Below are 15,555 nucleotides of genomic sequence, written 5' to 3'. Positions count from 1 at the left end.
GTGGAGAATATTTTTGTTTACTGTAAAGGATGTATTAAGTAAATTCAGTGAAAGGCTCATTACTGTTGGTCTGTCACAGCCATCCCTTTTAGCACAAACATTATTCACCGCTACTCAGTAAATGAGACAGAGTTTGAGCTCTTTATCTTCATTGCTCTTTTATTTAAAAATAATGGAATAACATGAAAGTCAAATTGACCTTGATTTCTACAGTCATTTATTCACACCGGACTAGACACAGTGGACTTTTATTTTACAATAATGAAAAGTAAGAAAGTCTCTAGAGCCCACTAAACTATATGTGAACAGAAACCAAGAGCCTAGCATGATACACCACTTTCCTCAAACTGATATTTTCACTATTTCCTGGCAGTTACTTAAAAAAAGAGACGCTGAGAATTTTTTTCAGAGAACCTAAAGGAAACCAACAAAAGAAAGGTGGGTATCAAATATTTATCCAAATAGATAAGAATAAAGATGGAAAACTTTTTATGAAGCTTTTGGCTGTCAAAACTGACTTCAAAAATAAAAGTATGTGGACACCCCTTCAAATTAGTGTATTCGGCAATTTCAGCCACACCGTTGCTGACCAGTGTATAAAATCGAGCACACAGTCATGTAATCTTCATAGACAAACATTGGCAGTAGGTTGGCCTTACTGAGCTCAGTGATTTTCAACGTGGCACTGTCATAAGATGCCACCTTCCCAACAAGTCAGGTTGTGAAATTCCACCCCTGCTAGAGCTGCCCTGGTCAAATGGAAGTGCTGTTATTGTGAAGTGGAAATGGTCTAGGAGAAACAACGGCTAAGACGTGAAGGGGTAGGCCACACGAGCTCACAGAACGGGACAGACGTATGCTGAAGTGCACAGAGCCCTGATCTCAACTCCATCGAACACCTTTGGGATGAATTGGAACGCCGACTGCGAGCCAGGCCTAATCGCCAAACATCAGTGCCCGACCTCACGAATGCTTTTATGGCTGAATGGAAGCTCGTCCCTGCAACAACGTTCAAACATCTAATGGAAAAATATTGCCAGAATAGTGAAGGCTGTTATTGCAGCAAAAGGGAGGACCAATTCCATATAAATGCCTATGATTTTGGAATGAGAGGTTCGATGAGCAGGTGTCCACATACTTTTGGTCATGTAGTGTATGTCAACATGTGACAGCACTATGATCCAATGTACCCTCTGGAATAGAGCCCTTTAGAACCCCACTATGATTTCAGGTTCCTTCATATGGTATACATCCTCTCATAACACCATCATTGTGAATGGACCCGCTGAAAAAGTATGCACGTCCAAACAATACAACACACAAAAAAATATATACTTCACGCCCTGTCCTCGCACGTTTTATCTCGGCCACTGTCCATCTCTAAATTAATCCCATGTGTTACGTTGATCATTTCCTTCCACTGGATCGCTTGGTGGTACATGGCACTCTTCTCCAAACGTCATTTCTTCCTCTCATCCCACTCAGTCTACCTTAGGCCTGTTATCACCCCTGACCCAACAAGACGCAAATCACAATTCTCCCCTTGTCTGGGTGTGGCCGGTCTTTACTTGACAACCATGGTGTTGTGATTCCTGATGGAGCACCAGGCCATGAAGATATCCCTGAAGGAGAGAAAGGGGAAAAAAGACTTGTCTTTTTAATTTTTAAGTCAACATAATCAATCACGCTCCTTTTTCTATTCCAACACAACTTCTACTTAAACTTCCCAAAAAAACGACAAACTTTTCTCACAGAGAGAAAGGAACACAAATACGTTGATATCCAAACCCACAAACCTGCAGTGAGTGGCGACACATTCACTGCTGCAGTACTCTTTGTCCCAGTCCGTGCTCTCTATTGCAGGGTTGGTGCATCCTACTCGTACACAGAGAGTCAGGGGGCCAGAAGTAGCGTCAGTGGCACGTGGAGACACATTGAACTCCATTTCCATCTGAAGAAAAAGAGGTGAAAGTTGAGCAAGAAGCTGAGAGGAATATTATATTTAACATTGGATCAGAAACCACAGCTAACCTCTCCCGAAGTGAACTCTTCCGTAACCAAATCCTCATCCGCACTCGTCGTCAAGTCAGTGGACTTCGCCAACTGCAGAGCCACTGTAGGGGTAGAGTATGCTGATGCAGGCACAGCGGAAGTGGTGACACCAATTGAGTGGGCGGTTGCTGTTGTCGTAACAATAATAGGCAAGGATGAGTCTGCCTGCAAAGAGGCCGGGACTATCTTGATCTGTAGTGGAGGGGGAGGTGTGGCGGTGATGGACACAGGAAGCCCCGGCCCGGCATTCCCTCCTCGGGGCTTGGCCTGTAGGGGAGGCGGGGCTGGGGAGTGTACCATCTGCTGGAGCCGCGGGGGAGGAGGGGCATGCTGCATCTGCAGCAGAGGTGGGGGCTGGCGTGGGGCTGAGGGCAGCAGGGTGCGCACGCCGCCAGGGAGCACCGTCACCATGGAGTTGGGTATCTGATGGAGCTTAGCCCCGGCCTGGAGCATCTGTTTGGAAATGATGATCTTGGTGATGGTGGGGGTCAGGGTCGGGGTGACTGTGGGGCCCAGGGTGGGGGGCTTGCAAGCTCCTGTGCGGGAACGCGTGGTGACTTGGGGGACGTCCAGAATAATGTTGGAGGCGCAGATGTTGGTGATGGTATTCTGGTCTGCGATGTGTTGGGGGAGACGGGGGGGGCGGGCGGGAGCCAGGGGGGCCAAAGGCACTGGCTCAGGTATTGGAGGAGGTGATGGTGAAGAAGCTGTGTCCATCACATCAATGGAGGGCTGGGGAAATGAGCACATTTATTGAAGAGGTAACAATAGCTTTTAGACATTTACAGTAAAATATTGTCAGCACTACAGTCACGGTTTCCAAGCAAAGTCAGGCCAAGAGTTTCTCACCTGTGAGAGCTGGTTGGCTCTGTAAGCTGCTAGTGCCTTCAGGTACTCCTTTTTCGCTGCTTCCGTCTTTCTCTTATACACCTAATAGTGACAGGGTATAATTACATAAGACGTGAGTAAAGGCTACATTTTTATTTATTTTTTACCACAAATGTCCTTGAAATTTTGTAAATGTACAGTTAACTGACAAAATAAAGGAAACACCTACATAAAGTATCTTAATAGAGTGTCGGGCCACCACAAGCCACCAAAACAGCTTCAATGCGCCTTGGCATAGACTCTACAAGTGTTTGGAACTCTTTTGGAGGGATGCAACAACATTCTTCCACGAGTAATTCCATCATTTGGTGTTTTGTTGACGCTGGTGGAAAACACTGTCAGGCACCGCTCCAGAATCTCCTATAAGTGGTTCAATTGGGTTGAGATCTGGTGACTGACACACACCCTTTAAACCCTCTGCTTCTTTGAGAGCCCTCTTTCAAAGCCACAGATCTTTTTCTAGCCATGGTCATCAAAATAAAAGAATAATTAACTCAGGAACCACACCTGTGTGGAAGTACCTGCTTTTTAATCTATTTTGTATCCCTCATTTACGCAAGTGTTTCCTTTATTTTGGCTGTTACCTACATGTGTATTAGTCAAAGTGTATGTACTGTATACCTGTTTCTGCTCTTCCCCAAGACTGTCCCACATGGAGGCTACTATCGTGGACACCTCTCCAAATGTGGCGTTGGGGTTCTGGCCCTTGATGGCAGCCTGAGTGTCCCTGAAGAACAGGGCGTAGGCAGAGACGGGTTTCTGGGGCTCGTTGGGGTCTTTCTTCTTCTTCCCCTTCTTCCCTCCTCCAGGCCCTGCAGTAGCGGCCACCATGGCCGGCTTGCCCCCGCCGCGCCTCACCAAGGCAGGGGAGACTGAGGAGGAGAGCATGGGGGAAGAGGCTGGCATGGTGGAGAGGTGGGAGAGTACCGCAGGGGAGACAGACAGGGACATCGGAGAGTCGACCAGCACACTCTTCAGGGTGACAGCGGGACCAGTGGACAGAGAAAGACGGGGAAAGATACAAGGCTAGATCAGCAGATTTAGTAAGACGCACCTTGCCGAGATTATTCAGACCCCTTGAATTTCTTCCAACGCGTGTGTTAAACTGGGATTAAAATGTATTTAATTGTTTAAAAAAATTAAGCAAAAAATACTAATGGTAAAGTGGAAGAAAAATGTATTAAAAGAAATGAGTGACCCAATTAGGTACCGTTTAAATGACGCTTAGCTTATAAAGGCTTCATAAAGCCTTCATAAGAGCTACATAAATGTGTTACAAAGAATCTATAACCGGTTGTCATGCTTTATAAAGGGTTCATAAATGTGGCACAACTGTGAGACATATTCACCCATGTAAATTGTGACATAACCCACTGTCAAATATGATATAAACATGTGCATCATACAGCGTGACATTTCGTGCTGAAAGATAGCATACGCTCTAAAGTGAAGTCACGTTAGTCACATTACACCTAATTTTGGTGGTCCAATGCATCAAACTTCATTAGTTAGGGTTTGGTTTAAAATACAATTTTAAGAAGATAAATTGTGGAAATGGGTAGGGCTTATATATACTTAGGACTTTTGACTGTCATGTAGTGACGATTACGAAAATGACCAAAGATTTACAACTCAAATATATAGTCGTCATTGCATAAGTATTCAGCCCCTTTGTTAAGGCAAGCCTAAATTAGTTCAGGAGTCCAATTTGACTGTGTGAAATTAATAGGGGTTGGTATGTTTAAATAACTAAACCTTCCCTCTGCCCACCATACATACAAAATCTGCATGGTCCCTCAAGCACAGATTCAACTACAAATACCAGGGAGCTTTTCGAAAAGCCTCATAAAAAAAAGGGCACTGATTGGTAGATTGGTTATTACCTATCAGACCTTGAATATCCATCTTAAAACATGGTCTAGTTAATAATTATGTTGTGCACTGTGTATTTAACCACCCAGACACCTCAAAGGTACAGTCGTCCTTCTGAACTGAGCTACAGGACAGGAATGAAACTGCTCAGGGGTGTTACCATGAGGCCATTGGTGATTTCAAAACAGCTACAGAGTTCAATGGCTGTGATGGGAGAGAACTGGGGATGGATCAACAACATTGCAGTGACTCCACAATAATGACCTAAATGACAGAGTGAAAAGAAGAACACAAATGTACAAAATATTCCAAAACATGCATCATGTATGCAACAAGGCACTAAAGTAATACTGTAAAAGAACATGGCAAAGGAACACACTTTTTGGCCTAAATGCAAAGCTGGGGGAAATGCAACACAACACACCACTGATTAACTGCCTCCTTATTTTCAAGCTTAGTGGTGGCTGCAACATGGTATGGGAATGCTTGACATCGGCAAATACTGGGGGAGTTTTTCAGGATAAAAATAAACAGGATAGGGCTAAGCATAGGCGAAAACCTGCTTCAGTCTGCTTTTACACCCGACACTGGGAGAGGAACTAACCTTTCAGCAGGACAATAACCTACAGCACAAGTCTACACTGGAGTTGCTTATCAAGAAAACAGTGGATGTTCCAAGTTACAATTTTGACTTAAATCTGCTTGAAATCCTATGGCAAGACTTGGAAATTGCCATCTAACCATGATCCCTAACATCTTGACAAAGCTTGAAGAATTTTGATTTTTTTTTTTTTTTAAATCGGCAAATATTGCACAATCCAGGTGTGCAAAGCTCTTAGAGACTTACCCAAGAAGACTCCCAGCTGTAATGGCTGCCAAAGGTGTTTCTAACATGTATGGACTCAGGGAGCTGAATACTTATGCAAAGACTATATTTTACTTGTATTCATCTTTTAATAATGTTAGAATTTTTGTCCCACTTAGAGAGTATTGTGTGTAGATTGTTGACAAACATGACTTTTGTAACACAAAATGTGAAGAAATCCAAGGGGTCTGAATACTTTTGCAAGGCACTGTATAAACAAACATACAAACAGACACTCACCCTGAAGTCATCCATGTCATCATCCTGGAGGGAGCCCGCTGGAGAGGGCGTGGCAGACAGCTGGTCAGGTGATTTGGAACGAGACAGAATGTTCCCGCCATGAAGGCCAAGCCCGAGCTGGGCACTCAGATCTGATTGGTCAATAGTGGTTAGCTGATTGTGTCCCAATAGGCCATGATTCATGTCACCAAGTGGGACATCAATGGTCATTGGAGAGGAGCTGCTGAAATGGGAACCAATGGAGTGGCCAAGTTCCTAGAGTGACAAGGCCAGGAGCGTTTACTTAGCATTAGCGCTTAACAAAAAGCATCTTAACAAAGCATTAGCATTTGAGAAAAACACGTTCTTGATGCACAAAGCTATTCATAAAGTACACTACTTACCACCCCTAGTGTTGAACTGAGCAGGGCCCCCCCTCCGGGCTGGCTCATCACCCCCAAGCTTAGGTGCTCCAGGCCCTGAGAGGTTGTGTTCACATAGGTGGAGGCAAAGGAGGGGTCATTGCCCCCCACCACAGCATTCCTCACCAGGCTTCCAGCACCCGCGAGGCCCCCTGCTCCACCTGAGAGTTCCCCAAAATGGGAAACCACGTCCCCCACACTGAGTGCCGTGTCCGGGTCCAGGGAGATTGGAGGGATCTCAAACACCTCATCACCAAGACTGGGGGTATGGAATGTCTGCTAAACAGAGAGAAGGAGAAGGACAACTGTTAATGGGAAAGATATATTGCATGAACATGTTAAGTGTAAATACACTGCACAATGTCAATAATATGTATTATAGAAACTGTGCAGGCTTCTAGGATCATGATACCCACCTCAGAGGATAGAAAAGGATGACCTGCCCCAGATATGGTAAGGTAATTATCACTGCCCCCTGGAAACTGCAAAACAGAAATGGGATTTAGTACTTGTTTTCTCAGTACAGTTGATCACAGCTCCTTTCAGTTCCAACATATCAGGCTCAATTGGGACAGTCACTTGACTCGCCTGCGGACGCATACACAACATAGGTTATTTTCATTTCGTGTGAATACTCTTTCCCCTCTTGTTTAGAAATAGGCCCCATACCTTGTTAATTGGGTCGTATCCATTATAAGCCTGTGCTTCCAAGAACTCCGGATCGACATTCTGACCAGTGCCATCAGAAAGTTCAGAGTAAAAGTTAAGATCCATCGTGACAGACCAATCAAAATAGTGCGAGTTAACTTCGAATCAACCAAGATTGGCGAGCTCTTTGCAGCTAATGTAGCTAGCTAGAGATCACCATCATGCCAGACAAGACGAATCAATCGACACACGTTTTCAACTGGTGTGCTAGCTATAACCGCTAGCAGTACATAAATAAAGGTAGCACGTCCAACTAATGTTAGCTAAGTAACCTCAGTTCACAAAATTAAATTGCAAATAACTGATTTGTTCAGCATTCTCAGATAGATACTTGTAGCTCATCAAAGGAAACTCAATTCGCTAACGTTAGCTAGCCAGCTAGCAGGCTAGCCAACAATGCTAACGCCAGCTTCCAATGAAGCATTCGGATATAGCTCACGTTTGCTGTTATTTATTTTCTTACAAATTATTGGAAAGATCTTTGTTCCCCATAAGAACCGAAATCTGACCGTAAGATATTTAGCTAGCTATCAGGCAATTTGTCAAAATTACGTTGCTCGGGCTAACTCAGGTCCATATTCAGCCAACTCGACCAGGCTCGACGTTGTGATCTAGTCAATTAATATAGTAGTCGAACAAGTCTGTCTAATCGAGTAAACATAATCGATCGCGTACGCAGGACTAAAGAACATTTCAATGGAAATATCTCTAGAATATCTCCATTTATTTAACCTTACTGGACAACATAGTAATACAACTCTGCTCAGACCTATCCAAAATTTATAGGAAATTGGGATATGGGTCAATTTTGAATTATGCCCAAAGACTTCTCGAAGTGTACACTCCCCCTCGTGGAATTTTAAGGAATGGTGATGTGAGAACGGAGGAAACTTCCTCAATGCCAATCCAACACTCTTTATTGTGATGGACATAAGACTAAATATATGTTTCAAGACGATCTGATCATCCTAACTTGTAACGGTGTCCATTAAAATAGGTCGTTATACGTGTTCTTCGTGTGTGTCTGTGTGAGATCAGCTCGGGTAGGAGTTGCATGACAAAGCAAAGGAGTTGAGTCCAGCGAGAGAGCCTCTTTGTTTACATTGAAAAACTAGCTACTTATACAAGTTAATTAAATATTGTCATAGTAAAAAAGTGGTGTGATATGTAGGGTTTATTAGCTAAACAAATAACAGCCAGTGACGGTCGTGACTGTTGGTGAAGTTAACACAATCGTGGCAATTTTGGGAGATAAATCCAAAAGCTAGTTCAAGTGGCAAGATGGCAAAAAAGATGAAGGCGTTCAGTAGATGTAGCTAACAATCATACCCTATCTTCAATAACGAAATATTCGTAAACTATATCTTACCTCCATCCTCACTACATCGGTCCGCTGCTTTCCTAATTCTATTTTGTGTTTCCTCTTTTCGATACTTGGCTTCCGGGTTTCCTTGGATTTATTCTGGGGAAATGACGTCACCCTGTAGCGCATTCTTAGACTTCTTGGTACCGATGATAAACTTAATTTAAACAAGTATGACAAATCGTGCCATAAGAATGGTATTTACAACAGTTTTCACATACTTATTCAAATGAGTCAAACAGAACAGTGAAAGGTTGTTTAACAAAAACATGCTTTATTCCCTCATTCTCAACTATACAGTGCAAATCAAAGTAATACAAAAAGTAATGTCAGATCAGATGACGTTTGATCACATAACCCAATATACCTCAAAGAAATGGATGTGTGTATACAGTCAGCTAATACTGTTTTTGCTAGACTACTAGAGCACGGGTCTTGGTTGCTGAATGAGGAGGAGCCCGAAGCGTTTCTTCAGTGGCACTCCGTGCCGAGAGAACTTGTCGTCGGGGGGAAACCGATCCGGATGGGCCGAGCTGGTGGGCTGGCCCAGAAGGTTCACCTTCTAAGATTGAAATAATGGGTTTGTTACAGCCATTTGTAATGAAAAGCGGACAGTACTATGCAATCAGAATGGGTTAGTTAGTGCCATTTGGAATGAAAAGCGGACAGAATTACGCAATTAATGGCATTCGAGTGTAATTAAACAGTTCACATCCAGGGAAATAAATATTGAAGAAAAAAAACGCAGATACGCAGGAAATGCTTACCTTCAGCGTGTACAACCTCCATTTTCGTTAGAGGTAAAACTTAAGGAACATGGTCGCGCGCTCACGCTAAAGATCTCTACAAGTTTGTTTTTTTCTCACCTTGGAAGTATCCATCAAACACTCAAGTGAAGGTACCATATAAGATGGTAGACCAGATTCCATCCTTCCCATTAGACTTGTCTCCAGTGACTACATTTAAATTGATAGTTACAACAAACACTATTATTTATGCGGGAGCAAATTACCACGTGTAACGAACTTCCAGTATACTTGTACTGTTGGTGTGCCCTCACTGCCATGAACAACCGCGATATTGGGCAATGGGGTTCTGCCGTTTACAATGGACTTTCCCAAATCACCTTCTGAGTACATACAGTACCAGTCAAAAGTTTGGACACCTACTAATTCAAGGTTTTTATTTTAATTTTAACTGCTTTCTACATTGTAGAATAATAGAAGACAAAACTATGAAATCATGTAAACAACAAAAGTGTTAAATCAAAATGTTTTTTTAGATTTCGATTCTTCAAAGTAGCCACCCTTTGCTTTGAGCACTTTTTGGCTGCTTTTCTTTCACTCTGCGGTCCAACTCATCCCAAACCATCTCAATTGGGTTGAGGTCGGGTGTTTGTGGAGGCCAGGCCATCTGATGCAGCACTCCATCACTCTCCTGGGTCAAATAGCCCTTACACAGCCTGGAGGTTTGTTTTGGGTCAATGTCCTGTTGAAAAACAAATGATAGTTCCACTAAAACGCAAACCAGATGGGATGGCATATCACTGCTGTATGCTGTGGTAGCCATGCTGTTTAAGTGGGCCTTGAATTCTAAAGAAATCACTGACAGTGTCACCACACACACGCAGAGGTAATCCATTCACCTACTCTGCGTCTCACAAAGGCATAGTGGTTGGAACCAAAAATCTCAAATTTAGACTCATCAGACCAAAGGACAGATTTCCACTGGTCTAATGTCCACTGCTTGTTTCTTGGCCCATGCAAGTCTCTTCTTATTGGTGTCCTTAAGTAGTGGTTTCTTTGCAGCAATTCGACCATTAAGGCCTGTTTCACACAGTCTTCTCTGAACAGTTGATGTTGAGCTGCGTCTGTGACTTGATCTCTGTGAAACATTTGTTTGTCCTGCAATCTGAGGTGCAGGTAATTGCTGATTTCTGAAGCTGGTAACTCTAATGAACTTATCCTCTGCAGCAGAGGTAACTCTGGGTCTTCCTTTCCTGTGGTGGTCCTCAGGAGAACCCGTTTCATCATAGCGCTTGATGGTTTTTGCTACTGCACTTGATGAAACTTTGAAAGTTCTTGAAATTATCCACATGCACTGACCTTGCCATGTCTTAAAGTAATGATGGACTGTCATTTCTCTTTGCTTATTTGAGCTGTTCTTGCCATTATATGGACTTGGTCTTATACCAAATAGGGCTATCTTCTTAACAAGGCACACCTGTTAATTGAAATGCATTCCAGGTGACTACCTCATGAAGCTGGTTGAGAGAATGCCAAGCGTGTGCAAAGCTGTCAAGGCAAAAGGGTGGCTACTTTGAAGAATCGCAAATATAATTTGGATTTATTTTACACTTTTTTGGTTACTACACGGTTCCATGTTGTTACATAGTTTAGATGTCTTCACCATTATTCTACAATGTAGAAAATAGTCAATATAAAAGAAAAACCCTGTAATGAGTAGGTGTCCAAACTTTTGACTGGTACTGTAAGTGTAAACGGCAGAAGAAGAAAAAAAAACTCAAAACACATGCGGTCAAGAAAATACACAAGGACCAGAGGACTCAGCTGCTTTCACTGTAGATTGCTGTAATTCATATCACAGATACAGTCAGGTCATAAAACAATAATAATAACTCATTGCAGTCATCTTTGCACCATAGTACACAACTGACCTGCTCTACATTGTACAATACACCTATCTTTTTAGCACTGGATCAGTAACTAATATACCAGTAACCCCCCCCCCCCCCCCCCCCCCCCCCCCCCTTACAGTTACCACATCCTTTCAGAAAAATGTACATCCACATATTGGACCCCTTCTAGTTCACTGACTCAACAGGGCGCAGAAAGGTCCTATGACATCAGACTCAGGCATCATGGGAGCAAAAGTTCTGGTCTGCTCAGTACATGTGTCCTCTCGTCCAGTTAAACTGGAGGACCAGCTTGGAGGTTCTTGGATAAAAAGGCTCCTAATACAGCAGGGCTCCCCTTAAAGATGAGGCTGGGAATGGGATGGGTTTTTGAGGGGTGGTTGAGCGAGAAGGAGAGCAGTGGTTGGGCATGGAGAAACAGAGTTGGGCATGGAGTCACTTTGTTGGGGTTCAGGCTGCCAAGTGGATGGTCATGGAGGGAGGAGGAATATCATGAATGGAAAGAGTTGGGTGCAAACCTGCTCCTTTCCAAAAATCTACATAAAATAAAATGAATAAAAAAAATTAAAAAAAAACAAATGAATCCATAATTCAATATAGATCATGATAAAAAATTAAATGAGGAATAGCATGAATAGGAAAAATAACATGATTTTTCGGGGACTATATTAGACAAGACGGGCTTGGTCAATCCTCTGAGCTGGAGGAAGAGTCCGAGTCCTTCTGCGGCATGATGACGTCGTCCAAAAGGGCCTCCCTGTCAGAACTCTCGTATCCGCCTTGTGACAAGCTGTCGCCGCCTTCCATCTTAACATCAAAGGCTTGAGTCAGGAAAGAAGAATCCTCCAAGTCTTCGTCCTCCATCATGTAGGCACCGTCTGAGACCAGGGTCTCTTCTTCACCTCCGCCCAGGAGTGGGTCCTCCAGCGGGTCAGGCTGGGGAGCGTGGTGGTGGCTGTGGTGACGGTCTCTCTTGGGAATGACAGAGTGTGCGGAGAGAAGCCGGTGGAAGAGGCTGTCTGGCAGAAAGCCCTGGAAGAAGAAGATCTACAGTTGAAGTCGGAAGTTTACATACACCTTAGCCAAATACATTTAAACTCAGTTTCACAATTCCTGACATTTAATCCTTACAAAAAGTCCCTGTCTTAGGTCAGTAAGGATCACCACTTTATATTAAAGATGTGAAATGTCAGAATAGTAGTAGAGAATTATTTCAGCTTTTATTTCTTTCATCACATACCCAGTGGGTCAGAAGTTTACATACTCAATTAATATTTGGTAGCATAGCCTTTAAATTGTTTAACTTGGGTAGCATTCCACAATAAGGGTAGCCTTCCACAATAAGTTAGGTAAATTTTGGCCCATTCCTCCTGACAGAGCTGGTGTAACCGAGTCGGGTTTGTAGGCCTCCTTGTTCGCACACGCCTTTTCAGTTCTGCCCACAAATTCTCTATAGGATTGAGGTCAGGGCTTTGTGATGGTCACTACAGTACCTTGACTTTGTTGTCCTTAAGCCATTTTGCCACAACTTTGGAAGTATACTAGGGGTCATTGTCCATTTGGAAGACCCATTTGCCACCAAGCTTTAACTTCCTGACTGATGTCTTGATGTTGCTTCAATATATCCACAGTTTTCCTACCTCATGATGCCATCTATTTTGTGAAGTGCACCAGTCCCTCCTGCAGCAAAGCACCCCCACAACATGATGCTGCCACCCCCGTGCTTCACGGTTAGGATGGTGTTCTTCAGCTTGCAAGCCTCCCCCTTTTCCCTCCAAACATAACGATGGTCATTATGGCCAAACAGTTCTATTTTTGTTTCATCAGACCAGAGGACATTTCTCCAAAAAGTACAATCTTTGTCCCCATGTGCAGTTGCAAACCGTAGTCTGGCTTTTTTATGGCGGTTTTGAAGCAGTGACTTCTTCCTTGCTGTGCAGCCTTTCAGGTTATGTCGATATAGGACTCGTTTTTTGTGTGGATATAGATACTTTTGTACCCGTTTCCTCCAGCATCTTCACAACGTCCTTTGCTGCTGTTCTGGGATTGATTTGCACTTTTCACACAAGTACGTTTATCTCTAGGAGACAGAACATGTCTCCTTCCTGAGCGTTATGACGGCTGCGCGGTGTTTATACTTGCGTACTATTGTTTGTACAGACGGATGTGGTACCTTCAGGCATTTGGAAATTGCTCCCAAGGATGAACCAGTCATGTGGAGGCCTACAATTTATTTTCTGAAGTCTTGGCTGATTTCTTTTGATTTTCCCATGATGTCAAGCAAAGACACACTGAGTTTGAAGGTAGGCCTTGAAATACATCCACAGGTATACCTCCAATTGACTCAAATTATGTCTATTAGCCTATCAGAAGCTTCTAAAGCCATGACATAATTCTCTGGAAGTATGCTGTTTAAAGGCACAGTCAACTTACTGTATGTCAACTTCTAACCCACTAGAATTGTGAAATAATCCATCTGTAAACAATTGTTGTAAAAATTACTTGTGTCATGCACAAAGTAGATGTTCTAACAGACTTACCAAAACTATAGATTGTCAACAAGAAAATTGTGGAGTGGTTGTAAGACGAGATTTAATGACTCCAACCTAAGTATATGTCAAAATATTTTACTATCTGAAATTGAACCTATCCCCCTGTTAATAAAGGGTACTCACAGAGCACCGGGCAGTCTCAGCCCATTCTGGTGCAACTGCAGTGTCAGGATTCTCCTCCAGAAACTCCCTCAGATCCTGCAGCATAGGTCCATGCGCAGCCCCAACCTGAGCAAGAAAATAAAATAAATAAAAATGAACCCTCCGTCAACCAGCATCCCCAAATCAATATTTATTTGAGAGAGGAACCCCCTGCACTCATCCTTTGCCATTTCTCACCTTCTTTCCTGTCCTCATATCAATTATGTTAATCTTCTCACTGCCCGACAGCGCTACTGCCTTCTCCGTCCTCTTCTTCTTCCTCTTGCTTCTGTTCACAAGGAGCTAGGGGTTCGCAGAAGACAGAGTCACTACAGCCGCAGTGGAAATCTCTAATTATTTTGCATTTCTCACAGTGCACTACTTTTATCCAGAGTCTCGTTTGAGCCCCAGCCATAGTCTTCTAGATATAATGTACCTCCAGCATGTCTCCCTCCACCTCATATTCTGGGTTCTCCTTCAGCCAGTTGGGCATGTCCCTGCGTCGAGGGGCCCGCTCCCCACTCAGCACTGTGCCCGTCATGGCATTGACCACCGGGACCGCTCCGTCTGGATCTGACAACTAGGGGGAAGTGAGAGTGAGCGAGGCTTGATGAATGCAGACATTGAATGAACATTTGAGTATGTAGCTTGTTACTTATTGTTGTCTACTGTTCTCAGACAAGTATCTGTGTATTATGAGCCGTCTTAACCACTGACTGCATGAGAATGTGGACAAGTATTGTATACACTGAGTATACAAAACACCTGCTCTTTCTTGACAGACTGACCAGGTGAAAGCTACGATCCCTTATTGATGTCACTTGTTAAATACATTTCAAAATCAGTGTAGATGAAGGGGAGACAGGTTAAAGAAGGATTTTTAAAGCCTTGAGACATGGAATGTGCATGTGTGCAGCTCAATATTAGGAAGGTGTTCCTAATGTTTTGTATGCTCAGTCTATATGCGTACTTCTTGGTCCCTACGCTTCCTGCGCCCGCTCCCCTCTCCCCCTGACCCGTTGGACATCAAGGCATGCTTAGAGAAGGTCAGCTTCAGCCCCTCCTCCTAAGAGAGTTGGACAGTAAAAGAAAAGGGGGATGGAGAAAGAGGACAGACAACAATTTAGTCATCCCATCTGTACCTCAGTCACCCATGCTTTCTCCCAATTCACTTCAATGGCTTAAAAAGCTGAATCAGCTGTTATTACTGGGCTAGAACAAAAGCCCAGGACCAGAATTGATTCAACCCCTCTTTTCCATGTTCCTCTCATCTCACCTTGAGGAGTTTGACCGTGAACTCAGATTCCTCTCCATCTGCTCCTTCTCCACCGGGTGTGCTGTTGCCTTTCCGCATGAGCCGTGCAAAGCTGAGCTCATCCCCTGCCCCTAGGTCGTCAGAGCCTGGGTTGAGCTGGGCGTCAGAGGCGTAGCGCCGCCCTGTCGGCCACTGCCCAGACAGCACCAGTGTACAGAGGCTGTCCAGCCGGTTTATCAACACACGGTCCTGAGGGAGCAACCAGTCAATCACTCCACCGACACAACAAACCAAACCTTTTACTGTACAGTTTATTATTCAACGTCCTGTTATGACTGTATTTGAAGTACTAATGTGTAAGCTTTTACACAAACACAATACTGTTTGTTGAACCAGATCATCATACACATACTGAATCTGGACCCATCCATGCGCTATAGCAGTGGTTTCCAACCTGTTTTGGTTACTGTACCTCCAACTGAATTCTGCTCTGCACGGAGTACCCCTGAAGTACCCCTTCATGTGCATTTTACCAGTAAGCCTATGGTCTTATGAATCTTCT

At 43.7% G+C, this 15,555-nt stretch overlaps 2 protein-coding genes and 1 pseudogene across 11 annotated transcripts in view; all 3 read right to left on the bottom strand.

The window, feature by feature from the left end:
- Positions 1 to 141: 141 nt before the first annotated feature.
- LOC110508489 (TOX high mobility group box family member 4) lies at positions 142 to 8,684 on the bottom strand. 8 transcript variants are annotated; one of them, XM_021589029.3, is made up of 9 exons: positions 8,396 to 8,684; positions 6,735 to 6,800; positions 6,301 to 6,594; positions 5,918 to 6,172; positions 3,562 to 3,966; positions 2,902 to 2,982; positions 2,032 to 2,784; positions 1,797 to 1,951; positions 142 to 1,622 (listed from the first exon to the last, which is right to left on the bottom strand). In XM_021589029.3, exons 1-9 carry the CDS (start codon positions 8,516 to 8,518, stop codon positions 1,565 to 1,567), a joined length of 2,190 nt encoding a protein of 729 aa, XP_021444704.3. In that variant the 5' UTR covers positions 8,519 to 8,684; the 3' UTR covers positions 142 to 1,564. The 8 variants fall into 8 exon arrangements, with proteins under 8 accessions (XP_021444704.3, XP_090081449.1, XP_021444703.3 ...); XM_090225323.1 differs by having other exon boundaries at positions 3,562 to 3,912; XM_021589028.3 differs by having other exon boundaries at positions 6,301 to 6,597; positions 8,396 to 8,533.
- LOC149970712 (H/ACA ribonucleoprotein complex subunit 3-like) lies at positions 8,642 to 9,341 on the bottom strand (annotated as a pseudogene). Its single transcript, XR_016492821.1, has 2 exons — positions 9,157 to 9,341; positions 8,642 to 8,951 (listed from the first exon to the last, which is right to left on the bottom strand). The product of XR_016492821.1 is annotated as an H/ACA ribonucleoprotein complex subunit 3-like (transcript).
- Positions 9,342 to 10,963: 1,622 nt separating this feature from the next.
- LOC110508488 (chromodomain helicase DNA binding protein 8) overlaps positions 10,964 to 15,555 on the bottom strand; it is a 28,912-nt gene continuing 24,320 nt past the window's right edge. For both annotated transcript variants that reach the window (XM_021589027.3, XM_090225322.1), the window contains exons 34-39: positions 15,015 to 15,242; positions 14,709 to 14,804; positions 14,175 to 14,318; positions 13,937 to 14,041; positions 13,721 to 13,825; positions 10,964 to 12,077 (exon numbers count right to left, since the gene is read on the bottom strand). In XM_021589027.3, the coding sequence (XP_021444702.3) occupies positions 11,733 to 12,077; positions 13,721 to 13,825; positions 13,937 to 14,041; positions 14,175 to 14,318; positions 14,709 to 14,804; positions 15,015 to 15,242 (1,023 nt within the window). In that variant the 3' untranslated portion in view covers positions 10,964 to 11,732. The remainder of the gene's footprint in view (positions 12,078 to 13,720; positions 13,826 to 13,936; positions 14,042 to 14,174; positions 14,319 to 14,708; positions 14,805 to 15,014; positions 15,243 to 15,555) is intronic.

This window comes from Oncorhynchus mykiss, chromosome 28 (genome assembly GCF_057628025.1).
Source record: "Oncorhynchus mykiss isolate SJ-2025 chromosome 28, ASM5762802v1, whole genome shotgun sequence".
In the NCBI taxonomy this organism is placed as follows: domain Eukaryota; kingdom Metazoa; phylum Chordata; class Actinopteri; order Salmoniformes; family Salmonidae; genus Oncorhynchus; species Oncorhynchus mykiss.
This window is presented reverse-complemented; position numbering and strand designations above follow the sequence as displayed.

What these genes read in the sequence shown, in the direction of transcription:
- LOC110508489 (XM_021589028.3), bottom strand. Translation starts at nt 8,518, where the DNA reads ATGCGCTACAGGGTGACGTCATTTCCCCAGAATAAATCCAAGGAAACC. An exon ending in CCGATGTAGTGAGGATGGAG is followed by an intron (nt 6,801 to 8,395) that starts GTAAGATATAGT and finishes TCTGTTTTGCAG; the next exon opens with TTTCCAGGGGGCAGTGATAA. An exon ending in ATCCTTTTCTATCCTCTGAG is followed by an intron (nt 6,598 to 6,734) that starts GTGGGTATCATG and finishes CTCTCTGTTTAG; the next exon opens with CAGACATTCCATACCCCCAG.